General features: G+C 39.9%; 1 protein-coding gene across 1 annotated transcript in view; it reads left to right on the top strand.

Annotated features, from left to right (window-relative positions):
* EFCAB5 (EF-hand calcium binding domain 5) overlaps positions 1–15,281 on the top strand; it is a 130,413-nt gene that overhangs the window by 25,431 nt on the left and 89,701 nt on the right. The window contains exon 5 of the mRNA XM_066364377.1: positions 6,149–6,725. Coding sequence (XP_066220474.1) covers positions 6,149–6,725 — 577 coding nt within the window. The remainder of the gene's footprint in view (positions 1–6,148; positions 6,726–15,281) is intronic.

Genomic DNA, 15,281 nt, shown 5'->3' with positions numbered 1-15,281 from the left:
ATTGATTGCTTTCTCATATGTGCCTTGACCATGGGCCTTCAGCAGACCGAGTAACCCCTTGCTCAAGCCAGCGACCTTGGGTCCAAGCTGGTGAGCTTTTTGCTCAAACCAGATGAGCCCTCGCTCAAGCTGGCGACCTCTTGCCTGACCTGTGGTGGCGCAGTGGATAAAGCGTCGACCTGGAAATGCTGAGATCGCCGGTTCGAAACCCTGGGCTTGCCTGGTCAAGGCACATATGGGAGTTGATGCTTCCATCTCCTCCCTCCTTCTCTCTCTCTGTTTCTCTCTCTCCCTCTCTCTCTCTCCTCTCTAAAAATGAATAAAAAAAATATTAAAAAAAAAAAAGCTGGCGACCTCGGGGTCTCAAACCTGGGTCTTCCGCATCCCAGTTCCAGTCCGACGCTCTATCCACTGCACCACCACCTGGCCAGGCTAATAACAATTTTTAATAATAATTAGGAAGCATCTTCTAAACTATAAATTGTTGTGTAGATGCTAGTTATAATTTTTAGGTGCTTACCTTTCCCTGAAATGTTTTCTGTCTTTTTAACCAGTTAAAAGCAACAATTGACTATTTCCTATTAATACACATTTTAATATGTATACATTAAGAACCGAACTTTCCAGAAAAAAAAGAGCCAAACTTTCCAAAACTCATTCTGTCATTATTGTAAACTTAGTACAATTTTCACAGCATCACTAACTTTTAAAAAGTTTCTTTGCAAGTCCCTCTCCACCTGTCTCCCTTTTGCCCCATACCAGTTTCTTGATTTCACTTCCTCCTCACTGCCACGGACATATACATACTTTGCCTTTACCTAATCACTTGGGCCAGGTTTATGAATAAACTCTTACTTTAAACATGCCAAAAAAAAATTTCCTGTTCTTGTACTTTCAATTTCTGTTGTTTTCCATGTACAGTAGAGGGAAGTGTGTTTTGTTTGTGTAAGTCTATTCATCCTAGAATATGATATATACTGAAAACATTGCATTCCTTGTTGCAATATTAAATGCAATGCAAAGTACTTAGTTTATTCAGTGATCAGTTACAATTAAAGCTAATATTCCGAATCACCCTTTGTGAATGTGTGTGTGTGTGTGTGTGTGTGTGTGTGTGTGTGTGTATAAGAAGTGGAAAGAGGAACTGTTATTATAGTTTCAACATGTCAAAGGAAGTTTCTTTATCCTTGTTATGTATTTGTCAAAATGATGTTATCTTGCCAGGCAGCTCCCAGAATGTGCTCAAATACATATCTTTGCAAAGAATATATTGTGGTTAAATATACCACATGAATTTCTCATTTCTTTACCCTAATTATTTTAACTTTTAGACCATGAACTTAACTTTCATTTTGAGAAATTTTTTTTTTTAAAGCTATAAATTTGCCTGACCTGTGGTGGTGCAGTGGATAAAGCGTTGACCTGGAAATGCTGAAGTTGCCGGTTCAGGACCCTGGGCTTGCCCGGTCAAGGCACATATGGGAATTGAAGCTTCCTGCTCCTCCCCCCCCCCCCCCCTCCGTCTCTCTCAATTTCTCTCTCTCGCCTCTAAAATAAATAAATAAATTAAAATAATTAAAAAAATAAAAAGCTATAAATTTGTTCAACTCTGTTCTCATTACACAGCCTAAGATTAACAAAGTTGTGTAGGAAAACGTCTTTCCCTATAGCTACTGAATTTAATTCTAGTAGTATTTAGTAGTGCTTCTTTTCTTCTGCTGTCACAGTAGTCATTCTACATTACGGAGAAATGTTAAGAAATCCTGATAAGACCAAGCCAGCTGAATTTCAGACAGGGCCTGTGTTTAAAGAGAACATCACACAGTTTGTTGAATAGCCCTGCTGGGTCAATTTTCACCAGTTTAATCAGGAGCCAGTCCCACTAATGTTATATGCCTTCTTGTGAAGAATGAGTCCACTAACGCTTATTATAATGTGGATTATAATTCATTCCTATTTTGGTCCTTAAGTAGGATTGTACTATGGCCATGCCCAGCAGTAGCCATGCACTAAGTGCAGGAAATTATAAAAGTCACTTAAGGTTGGACCTTTCAAACTATGAATTAGGAATTCTTTTGTGTCTCTACTTATTTAGTTGAAAGCATTTATGCCCATAGTGCATAAATGAATAGGTCTTTGTATGTTAGAAGGTGGATTAATACAGGAGTAAAGGTGTGTGTGTTGGGGGAGAATTTGAAAGGCTTTTAATTCTATGAAGAGTTTAGGAAAACAATCCTGAAAAAGAATTTCAATACTTAGCATAGTACTGGGTACAATAATTACTTCTTGAGTGAATGTATAAATGAATCCATCTATCTATAAAAAGTTTAAGAATATCCAAGCACAGACCTGCTAAAACAAACAAACAAACTTCAGTACCTGTTTGAAACGATATTTAACTGAATCTCTGAATTAATTTGCCCTTGGGGCACTGCTGTAATTTATGATCCTTGAATTCAGAGGTCACTACATTAAAAGACAACTGCAGATAGGCTTGTTTAGAATCCTGATTTATTGGCCCTGTTATTGCTGTACCTCCTTTGCTTTTCTTGGTTTTATGACCCTAAGAGAGAAGTGTTTCATCAGAGTTGTAACCAAACACACATTTATCTATTCTGCATATCAGAGAGGACAATGTAAGCACCAGGATTATTGCTTAGCAACCTATAATAGCCAAACACACTAAAGGAGCACTAACAGTCTGCAACAAAGACAGAGAACACCCTAGTTCATGTGGGAGTTTACTAATGATCCATGGCAGATGGGTAGATATTAATTTACTACACATCTGTAGCGCTACTCTTTTTAAAAAAAAAAAAATTAATTAATTTTAGAGAGAGAGGAAGAGATAGATAGAGACAAAAACATCAAGCTGTTCCGGTCTCTGTGCTGCCTGAGGATCGAACTTGCATATTGGAACGATGCTCTAACTAAGCCATCTGACCAGGGCTACTCTTACAGCAGTTGAAGGAATAGCTGCCTTGGGTTGTGCTGGAAAGGTTAGAAGCAAAGAGAGTGCATTAGAACCTGCAGGCTTAAAAGAATTGCTCTTTCACACTTATTTAAAGCCAAAATATGAACAATGTATATTAATGAGCAATGTTACAAAATAGAATGGATCCCTCCCTCCCACAAAGTAGTTAGTTTGTTTCCAAATTCAACTGAGAGGTAAAGGAGCACATTATTCTACCCTCCTCACTTCCCCATGTTGGGAATAAGAGAATTAGCTAAGGAGGAAATAAAAACTTGGGAGGGAGGTTCATAAATACTATCTACTTGTGGATTTAAGACATTCTTTAGTTTAAATGTTGGCTTTTCAAGGCTTTCTTTTAGACTACTTAATTTGACTTTTTTTTGGTCTGACAGTTTCACAGATTTTCTTGTGTTTAAAGACTTTAACAGTGGTCAGGTTTGAATCAACCCCCATCCCTGGATCTAAATAGGTGAGGTCAGCCCCATCTAAACCAAACGGATTAAGAATGAGAGAATGGTGATATTAGCAACCAAGATCTGAGCACTAGGTATCCAAACTTTCTTAATAGTCTTTAATAACATTTAATTTTTAAAGGTTTATTTATTGATTTTTAGAGAAAGAAGAACAGGGGAGAGAGAATAAAAGAGAGAGAGAGAGAGAGAGAAACCCTGATTTCACTTCATGCACTCATTGGTTGAATCTTATATGTGCCCTGACTGGGATTGAACCCAAAGCCTTGGCGTATCAGGTCAACCCTCTAACCCAGTGGTCCCCAACCTCCGGGCCGCAGACCGGTACCAGTCCGTGGGCCATTTGGTACCGGTCCGCAGAGAAAGAATAAATAACTTACATTATTTCCGTTTTATTTATATTTAAGTCTGAACGATGTTTTATTTTTTAAAAATGACCAGATTCCCTTTGTTACATCTATCTAAGACTCACTCTTGACGCTTTTCTCAGTCACGTAATACATTTATCCGTCTCACCCTAAAGGCCGGTCCGTGAAAATATTTTCTGACATTAAGCCAGTCCATGGCCCAAAAAAGGTTGGGGACCACTGCTCTAACCAACAGAACTACCTGGCCAGGGCTTTTAAACATTTATAACATTCTTCTTATTTTCTCTAATTTTCTGCTCTGAGAATATTAATTATAATTCCGTTAGAGACTCTTTTCACTTATTCTATTCATGGTATTTCATTGGCTGGTATTAATTATTGCATTTGTTGAATTTAGTCACAGAGATAGTTTTCTTTAAAAAGCCATAATTTGGCCTGACCAGGCGGTGGCTCAGTGGATACAGCATCGGATGGAACCCGGAGGACCCAGGTTCGAAACCTGGAGGTTATGGGCCTGAGCATGGACTCATCCAGCTTGAGTGCAGGGTCATTGGCTAGAGGGTGGGATCATAGACATGACCCCATGGTTGCTGGCTTGAGCCCAAGGTCGCTGGCTTGAGCAAGGGGTCACTCGCTCTGCTGTAGTCCCCCAGTCAAGGCACATAAGAGAAATGAGAAAGCAATCAATGAACAACTAAGGTGCCACAAGGAAGGATTGATGCTTCTCATCTCTCTCCCATTCTATCTTTCTCTTCTGTCCCTCTCTCTGTCTCTTTCTGTTTCTGTCACACACACACACAAAAAGTCATAATTCGTAGGTATATGTGTGTGCTCTCATTTGCATTTGGAAATCCCTGTTTGCTCTTCTGTGGATGGTGTTTTTGTTTTCCGTACCTGCTGCCAGTGAGAATAGATGAGGGGTGAGAGATGTACAGCTAATGAAGTCTGTCAGCAATTTATTTTCGCTGTCTGCCTCTCTGTCCCAAACCACTTTGTCCCAATGCAAGGCTGAAAGACTCTGGTGCCTGACGAATAGCTGGGGATGAAGAGACACAAAAAGTCAATCATTCCCATGCTACCCATATCTGCATTCTTTAAACTTGGGGTGCCTTAAAGCTGCTCCCAGATTTCACAGTGTAGATTTTTCTCCTGTATATTTTTAGTATTATATTTTCTTCAATCCATCTACTTCAGCCTACCTTACATTTTTCAGAGACCTTCAAAAATTTCTGACTACTGAAGGCCTACTTCGTGATTGCCAGCATTCTTATGGTTATATTAAAACACACACATACACAAAACCTTTTTTGTCACTTCTAGAAATTTTGGTAAGGAGGGAATATATGTGCCTGTTTTAATCCAGGTCCTTGATCTAAAATCTCCATACTGCATTTTAAAAAATGAAAATATGAAAGAGACTGGAAATATGAGAGTGGTAAGAAATATATATGTGTGGTAGACTCTCTTCAATGCCCACTCAACAGTCATTTCCCTACCTTTTTGCCTGCCAACTGAACCTCATTATTATAGCAGATGAAAATCACCTGATATCAGAGAACTTGATCTAAACCCTGACATGAAGGAGTAAATTGTGATTGGTCAAAATTATTCAGGCCCTGGCCGGTTAGCTCAGTGGTAGAGTGTCGGCCCAGCATGTGGATATCCTGGGTTCAATTCCTGGCCAGGGCACACAGGAGAAGGGCCCATCTGCTTCTCCACCCCTCCCCTTCTCCTTCCTCTCTGTCTCTCTCTTCCCCTCCCACAGCCAAGGCTCCACTGAAGCAAAGTTGGCCTGGGCGCTGAGGATGGTTCCATGGCCTCCGCCTCAGGCACTAGAATGGTTCCGATTGCAGTGGAGCAATGCCGCAAAGGGGCAGAACATCGCCCCCTGTTGGGCGTGCCGGGTGGTTCCCGGTCGGGCGCATGGGGGAGTCTGTCTGACTGCCTCCCCGTCTTCTCTTCTTAGATAATAAAATAGAACCTCAAGAGGAGAAATATCCTTTGTTCTCATTTTTTTTTCCCCATAAAGAAGTGATGCCTGGACCTGCAATAGGTATCTTGTGATCTTGAGGTACAAGCACAAAAAAAACGAATAAAAAATAATGAAACAGCAAGGTACTTAATTGAAAAATACTGAGAGCTGAATAACTTCTGATTAAGTCAACAATAAATGTCTTTATAGTTAAAGTCACTGATATCTGATTTTCTGTTACTTTCAGCTGTTTGAATACATCATGTAAAGAGAGATTATTTTTTCTTAATGCTATTCTAAACTAGCATAGATTAAAATCTACTTCTAATATTTCTTACACATTTCACTTATTTTTCCCCCTCAGAATTAAACATGGAGGAGCAGCCAAGCATCTCAACTGGTTCAGTAAAGGAATCTAACATTGAAGGCTCAAAGAATATTGTGGTTAGAAAACCTGCAAAAGTGCTTTTTGATGTAGATCAAACTGTACTGGATTCAAAGATAGAACAGCCATGGAAGAAAAATCTCTTTGAAATATTGGAAGTAAGAGCTCAGGCGATGCAGCAGAAAATAACAGCCAAGGATAATCAGAAGAAAGAACTAGAAAAAAAGGCTGAAAAAAAAATCCCTAAGGATAATTTGGCAAAAGAATGGTTTAATACTGAAAACATGACACTAAATACTCGTGTATATTTGCTTGACAAACTTTTACCTACCTTAGTTGTTGGAGTGGAAAAAATGTTAAAGCAAGTAGAAAAAAAGAAGCTTTTGACAGAAGCTGATATTCCAACTAAATTTGATCCAATTAATTATTTGGGGGAATACTTAATGAGAAACAATCCTTATTATATCAAAGGCTCAGGAATGTCTGGTTATCAGAGGGTGATGAGAGATGTCACAGAAGATTTGAAGATACATGTCACTAACACTATCTGCAACAGGTACAATTTGTTATATTTTCAGTTGATGATAAAGCTTCTTACATTGAAAAGCACAAAGAACCGTAATATACTCATGCAAACTTGGACTAAAAATAAAGCATCTCTTTCTATGGAGCATGCCCGCACCTTTTCCCACCAGCTTCTTTCCCCAGGGTTCTTTCTTTCTTTCTTTATCTCTCTCTCTCTCTCTCTCTCTCTCTCTCTCTCTCTCTCTCTCCCCCCCCCTCAGAGAACGCCCAAACCTCTCCTTCCTCTACAGCTCACTTCTACCTCTGTAACTTTCTAAATAAACTTTTTCTTATAATTTGGGGGGGGAAAGGACATAAGTAATTTTATAGTTATTTTTAAAGTATTTTATTGAGCTACTACTATGTACTTTACTATTTATGAGGCACTAATGAAGACTAATGAACTATATTAAATAAGTTTATTGCATTTACAGATTTAATTATCTCACTAGGATCTGAAGTGTCTGTCTCTCTGCTTTGGAAAATAAACGATATGAGTTGAGAGTAGGGACTTTTTCAAAATTTAACTTTTCAGATAGGCAGCGTATTCACCTGGATCAAAAGCCAAAATACTCTGGGCCTGTAGTAGAGCAGCGTATGAGCATTGACCTAGAATGCTTAGGTTGCCGGTTCAAAATCCTGGGCTTGCCCAGTCAAGGCACATACAGGAAGCAACAAGCAAGCAGTGAACAAATAAAGTGAAGCAACTATGCTTCGTGCTCACCACCCCCTCACTGTAAATTCAATAAATAAATTAATAAATGTTTAATGTCAAAGTACCCTAGCAAGGTAGCTCAGCATTGTCCTGATATGCCAAGGTTGCAGATTTGATCCCTGGTTAGGACATATACAAGAATCAAGCAATGAGCGCATAAGTCTGGAACAATAAATCAATGTTTCTTTCTCCCTCTCTCCCTTCCCACCTCCTTCCTTTCCTCTCTCTCTAAAAAATCAATCAATAAAAAAATTTAAGCAAAATATATAGTTATACAGTGAACAGTTTCCTATTCTTATCTTCCAATTACCCAGTACTTCACCTCTGCCATACTAACTTCTGTTCTTAGTTTTCAATGGATCCTTCCAAAGTTACTATATGCATACATAAGCAAATGCAAATATGGGAACTTGATTTTCATCCTTTTATACAAAAGCATCTGAATAGTTCTTTTCTTCCGGTTTTCACCTACCTTTTATCTTTTGTCATGAAATGAATTTTTAAAAATTTCTACATGGTTGAATTTATTTACTTTTATTTTACGGCTTCCAGATTTTGAGTCATTTTTACATTTCAAGATATCAAAAGAATTCTACCATGTTTTCTTGTTTTTCTTCTTTTCCATCTGGGGCCATGCTTGCAACTGAGCTATTTTCAGGTGATGGTTAGACATATTTATACATGTGTTGAAATTTGTGCAGCCATGCACCAAAAATGTTAACTTTACCATATGTTATTTTCAAAAGCAAAAAAATTTAAACAGTAAAAGTAAAAATTATTGAGAACGATTATTAATGTTAGTTTGTCACCCTATTCCAGAGAAGTAGGGCCTATTATACTATAAATTTTCTCTTCTCCACCAGTCCTGATATATAGTCCTGACCCTAGAATGAGAGTATAAATGAATCAGGAAGTAGATCTAAGGGACCTAAAGCAAAAAACTGGATATTTTCCTGTGTGGCAGTTATAGTGACACATATGCAGTTCTGGCTTGGTAATGACCTCTGATCCCTACGTCTGTAGCTCATTTCATAATCACTTGAGATATCTTTTTGGAATTTTTCCTGTGACTCTCCTTTATTAGCCTTTGGACTATTAATAGGACACTTAATCAATGAAAAGAAAGAATCACAAAGAAATACTCCATAGAATTACTTTCTCTGCCATAGCTGCATAAAGGAATAAATAAGCCAGTGTAAATGCTCAAGCTTTAAGGAAACAAACAAAGTGAAAACTAAAAGGGAAAGAGACACATGCCTTTATTTTACTTATAATAATTCCCTGCAAATTAACTCATATACAGTGTTCAAGGAATTTACACAGATTATGTGACAAATCTGTTGTGTATGTTTCTGTTGGAATGTGGTATCTGCAAAGGGTTTGAAAGTTTACTTCAAAGTACTTACTTTTTGTATTAAAAAAAAAAACACCCAAACCTCAAAATGTCTAACTCATCCTTACAAGATGCCAGCACAAGGAATTGGCAAGGCTGAGGGAATGTTTCATCCTTGATAGGGAGCTTTCTCAATTGTGAGGAGACAGTGACTTCCTAGACTGATGTCTGTTTGCCATACTCCGCCCCAGCTGCCATCCCTTTACTGAGCCAAACCCTATGCTTACATTATGCTAGGAAATCCCAGAGATGTTTCTCTTGAGGTGATATTAATATTAATGATCTTGTCAATCCGTATTGATTATTATATGTTATCAGTCCGGTAAAATAGATTATGCCAAAAGTGAGCGGGTAGATGAAAAGTTTTTTAAGTGAGAGGAGGGGAGATAGAGAGATAGACTCCCGCATGCCCCCCGACTGGAATCCACCCAGCAACCCCCATCTGAGGTCAATGCTTGAATCAACCAAGCTATCCTCAGCACCTGAGGCTGACATGGTTGGACCAACCAGGCTATCCTCAGCTCTCAGGGTCAATGCTTGAACCAACTGAGCCACTGGCAGAAAGAAGTGAGGAGAAGCAGGTGGTTGTTTCTCATGTGTGCCCTGACCGGGGATCAAACCCGGGTGTCCACACACCAGGCCGATGCTCTATTCACTGAGTAACCGACCAGGTTGAGGAATGTTTTTGTTTTGTTTTTATCTAGATTTCTTTTTTCTGAAGTGAGAAGCAGGGAGGCAGACACAGACTCCCATATGCGCCTGACAGAGATCCACCCGGCATGCCCACCAGGGGGTGATGATCTGCTCATCTTGGCCATTGCTCAGTTGCCACCAGAGCAGTCTAGCACCTGAGGCAGAGGCCATGGAGACATACTCAGAGCCCGGGCCAACTTTGCTCCAATGGAGCCTTGGCTGCGAGAAGGGAAGAGAGAGATAGAAAGGAGAGAGGGAAGGGTGGAGAAGCAGATGGGCGCTTCTCCTATGTGCCCTGGCTGGAAATCGAATCCGGGACTTCCACATGCCAGGCTGATGCTCTACCACTGAATCAACCAGCCAGGTCCTGTTTTTGTTTTTTTTTTTAATAGTATTTTAATAACTATTATACACAAGTGTATGTGATAAGACTTTATCCAAAACAGGTTCTATTTTTGTTCAACCTGAAACACAAAAATAATATATATACACTGACTAGTTTCACATTAATTTCTAAACTACACTGTTACATATGGATATATTCCATTCTTTTTTTTTTTTTTTTTTTTTTTTTTTTATTTTTCTGAAGCTGGAAACAGGGAGAGACAGTCAGACAGACTCCCGCATGCGCCCGACCGGGATCCACCCGGCACGCCCACCATGGGGCGACGCTCTGCCCACCAGGGGGCGATGCTCTGCCCATCCTGGGTGTCGCCATGTTGCGACCAGAGCCACTCTAGCGCCTGAGGCAGAGGCCACAGAGCCATCCCCAGCGCCCGGGCCATCTTTGCTCCAATGGAGCCTTGGCTGCGGGAGGGGAAGAGAGAGACAGAGAGGAAAGCGCGGCGGAGGGGTGGAGAAGCAAATGCGCGCTTCTCCTGTGTGCCCTGGCCGGGAATCGAACCCGGGTCCTCCGCACGCTAGGCCGACGCTCTACCGCTGAGCCAACCGGCCAGGGCTATTCCATTCTTAAGTACTTAGAAATTCAAGTAGTTAGGGATCAAGAAATCCCAGTCTCCCTGGATGCTATCCTAATATCTTACACACACACACACACACACACACACACACACCTGCAACTTGATGTTGAATGAAGCTATAGTCATGCTTCAATGGCATCAAATATTACTAATGTTAAAAAAGACTGAGGTAGAGTTCCCGAGTCAAGCTCTCCCCAGCTAGGGCTGGATATCTGGCATAATGCCTAACAAGGTATGTTAGTACTAGAGTAGAAACATCTAAGACTATCTAAAATGTTTAGAAATTCCTAGTATTTGCCAACAGCTCTATTGATTCATTTTAAACTGTCCAGTAACTGATATCCTCAAAACAAGATAAAATTTTTTTCTGTTCAGAGAAAAGAACAGACTGAAGACCCTACATGCACCTGCCTTAGTTTCTAATGGCTAAAGACCTTACATGCAACTGCCTTGGGTTATATATCTTTTATCCTAGCTCAGTCTTACCCCATCAAAACAAATGCTTCCTAGCCCTCCAGGGAGGATTATTCTTACTCCTTCCAATATTAAATTGGAACATAACCATCTCATTTGGACATAAGAAATCCTGACCTCAAGGCTAGCTTCAAAGTTTGGAGGCACTAGATCAGAGGTATCCAGTGTGTAGTGAATATAAGCTCAGACCACCAAGCCTTGACTTAGTCAATCTGGGCCATATAGACTGCATTCTTTATGCACATCAGTTTATGCATATCAACTAATCAAAACCACCAGCCAAATGTCCTCTCCTCAAATCTAGAGTGCCAGCTTCTTTGTCTAGAACATCCTTACCCTATTTTCTCTAGATTGCTAACTTCTCCTTGTCCTTCAAGAATCAGCTCAAGTATCACTGCTGGGATACCTTCTGTAACATCTAATATGGATTAGCTACCTTTAGCTATATATTCCTGAATCACCAATAGGCTCATGTCAGCTTTTAGCACACTGTAATGTAATTGTTGATATATCTCCTCATTATCTCTTCAAAGACAGGTATTATTTTCTACCACACCTATATTTCCAATACTGAGCACAATGTTTGGCATGAGTTGGGGCTTAATAAGTGTTTGTTAGCCTGACCAGGTGGTGGTGCAGTGGATAGAGTGTTGAACTGGGATGTGGAGGACCCATGTTCGAGACCCAGAGGTCGCCAGCTTGAGCGCGGGCTCATCTGGTTTGAGCAAGGCTCACCAGCTTGAGCCCAAGGTTGCTGGCAAGGCTCACCAGCTTGAGCCCAAGGTTGCTGGCTTGAGCAAGGGGTCACTTGGTCTGCTGTGCCCCCCCCCCCGGTCAAGGCACATATGAGAAATCAATGAACAACTAAGGAACCGCAACGAAGAATTGATGTTTCTCATCTCCCTCTCTTCCTGTTTGTCTGTCCCTATCTGTCCCTCTCTGACTCTCTGTCTCTGCCACACACACACAAAAAAATAATAAGTGTTTGTTAGATGAATGAATTAATAACTTGAATTTACTGAGGAGTCATCACTCAGTCAATAAGAATTTTTTTTTTTTTTTTTTTTTTACAGAGACAGAGAGTCAGAGAGAGGGATAGACAGGGACAGACAGACAGCAGGAACGAAGAGATGAGAAGCATCAATCATTAGTTTTTCATTGCGCATTGCAACACCTTAATTGTTCATTGATTGCCTTCTCATATGTGCCTTGACCGCGGGCCTTCAGCAGACCGAGTAACCCCTTGCTCAAGCCAGTGACCTTGAGCTCAAGCTGGTGAGCTTTTGCTCAAACCAGATGAGCTCTCGCTCAAGCTGGCGGCCTCGGGGGTCTCAAACCTGGGTCTTCCGCATCCCAGTCCGATGCTCTATCCACTGCGCCACCACCCGGTCAGGCGGTACTTTTTTTTTTTTAGTGAGTGAGAGAGAAAAGAGAAACAGAAAAGGAGACAGAAAAGAAGCATCAACTTATAGTTGGGGTACTTTAGTTGTTCATTATTGCTTCTCATGTGTGTCTTGACTGGGGGGCTCCAGCTGGGCCAGTGACCCCTTGCTCAAGCCAGTGACCTTGGGCTCAAGCCAGTGGCCATGGGATCATGTTGATGATCCCATGCTCAAGCTGGTGACCTGGGGCTTTTGAATCTGGGACCTCAGTGTCTAGGTCAATGACCTAGCCATTCTGACACCACTGGTCAGGCAGTCAATTAGTGTTTATTGCATAATTACTGAGTCCTTATTGTTGAGCCATACCTAATAAGGAAAGAAAAATCAAAATTTGGTTTTTGTCATGAGGAACTTGTAAAGTATAGTTGAAGAAATATAACTAAAACACAGCTAAATTTATCAAAATAGTTGTTGATATGCACTCTCCTCCCTTCCCACCTATTTCTCAACATGTTCTATTTGGCCTTTTCTCCAGGCTCTCTTCAATAAATTGCACTTATCAAAGTCACAATGTTCTCCATGATCCCAGGCCCAGTGGAAATTATGCAATCCTCATCTTTCATGACCTCTTAGCAATATTTAATAATGTTGACCATTTTCTCCTTGAAATACTCCTTCCTCCCTTCCATGACATCATTCATTACCAGTTTCCCTTCTACCTCTGGTTGGTCCTTCTCAGTATAAGACCTGGCTTAGCCTGACCAGGCGGTGGCGCAGTGGATAAAGCGTCGGACTGGGATGCAGAGGACCCAGGTTCGAGACCCCGAGGTTGCCAACTTGAGCGTGGGCTCATCTGGTTTTAGCAAAAGCTCACCAGCTTGGACCTAACGTTGCTGGCTCGAGCAAGGGGTTACTCGGTCTGCTGAAGGCCCATGGTCAACGCACATATGAGAAAGCAATCAATGAACAACTAAGGTGTTGCAATGCGCAGTAAAAAACTAATGATTGATGCTTCTCATCTCTCTCCGTTTCTGTCTGTCTGTCCCTGTCTATCCCTCTCTCTGACTCACTCTCTGACTCTGTAAAAAATAAATAAATAAATAAAAATTAAAAAAAAAAAGACCTGGCTTATTCTCTGCTACCTAACCTTCAAAGATCAAGGTTCATTTAAGGAATGGTGCTAGGTCCTGCTCTCTTATCACTCCATAATCCATCTCTGAGTGCTCTTATTCCAGCACATGACTTCAGTTACCATCCGTACACCTATGACTTAGATCTATAGCTCTAGACTGAACTTTTTTTTTTGAGCTCCAGACCAGTATATGCCATTATCTATTCAAAATCTCCACTTGGATGTTTCACAAGCACCTTCATTTCAAGTCATTGTCTTATTTGGTCCTCCATCCAGATTCTCAAGACCAAAGTCCAGAGATCAGCTCTGACACTGTCTGCTTCCTTACTGCTCACTTCCAGTTAATCATTAAGTCCTGTTGATTTTACCTCCTCTCAAATCTGTTAATTTCTGACCTTCCCCACTGTGCCCACCCTAGTCTAAGGTATTGTAACAGTCTCCTAATTGGTATATTTACACCCACTCTTGCTCTCTTCCAATCTATTCTTTACCTGTATCTGAAGTGATTAAAATTTTTAAATTATTTTTTAAATTAAATTTAATGGGGTGACATTGTTTAATAGGATTGTATAGGCTTTAGGTGTACACCTCTATGATACATGATCTCTATACTGTATTGTGTGCCCACTACCCTTCCCTCTGGGAACCACCATCCTATTATCTATGTCTCTGAGTCTTAGTTTTATATCCCATTCATAAGTGAATTCATATAGTTCTTAATTTTTTTTCACTGACTTATTTTGCTTAGCATAATATTCTCAAGGTCCATCCATGTTGTCACAAATGGCAGTCTTTTATCTTTTCTTAGGGCTGAATAGTATGTACATCTTATTTATCCAATCCTATAACAAAGCACACGTTGGCTGTCTCTATGTCTTGGACACTGCATAAAGTGATTTTTTTAAAATGTTAATCTTAATCATGTTTTTCTCCAATGTGAAAACTTTCCAATCTTTACTCTTAGGATAAACACCCAAATCTTTAACTACTTCCAAAGACCTTCCTTGTATGACCCAGTTTCTAACTTTCTTTCTTGCCTTGGCTCCTACTCTTTTTTTCACTCTTTATAGTCCAAGGAAGCAGGATTTCTTTTAATTCTTCTAACATACTCTGCTTCTTCACACCTCAGGATATTTAAATATGCCATTTCCTCTGCCTGTTATCACTCTTCTTCCTCTTTAATCTAGTCTACCAATCCTTTAGAGTTCAGTTCAGTTCAAATATTACATCATTTTTGAGTTAACTAACCTATTCTAACCTAGCTTTTGCCCTCATCTTTTAAGTTTTGTGTGTGTGTATTTACATAAGCTAATTATGAGGTATGTCTTAATTTGGAGTAATTAACTAATGTTGAAATCTCTGGAATTAATCATCAGTATTTAATGGGGAGGCTGTGATAAATGTTCTTCATCGTTTTATAAACTTCCAAACAGGCCTAATTATTTATTTGTTCAAATACCAATGATTAACCAGTAACCTAGATTTTTCTGAAATCATTACACCTTATGTTAGGAATTTCATAAGAAGATCTATGTTGAATAAACAAAAAGAAAACAATAATTAAGTATAATAATTAAGTGGACACATTCCATATGTGGATTTTTATTGGAATACTCATCACAGGAATAATTATGGACATACTCTAAGAATGCCAAGAAGTCTAGTTTAGCTTTGTGAAACTAAGACCACCAGAGCTTAAAAACAGTTTATTAACTTGCCAAGCTAGTGTATATAGAACAGTGAATATTTCACTGAAGAGTTTGCAGTAGAGGAAAATTC

Source organism: Saccopteryx leptura, chromosome 2 (genome assembly GCF_036850995.1).
Source record: "Saccopteryx leptura isolate mSacLep1 chromosome 2, mSacLep1_pri_phased_curated, whole genome shotgun sequence".
Lineage (NCBI taxonomy): Eukaryota > Metazoa > Chordata > Mammalia > Chiroptera > Emballonuridae > Saccopteryx > Saccopteryx leptura.
The sequence above is the reverse complement of the archived record's forward strand: the minus strand, read 5'-3'. Positions and strand labels throughout refer to the sequence as shown.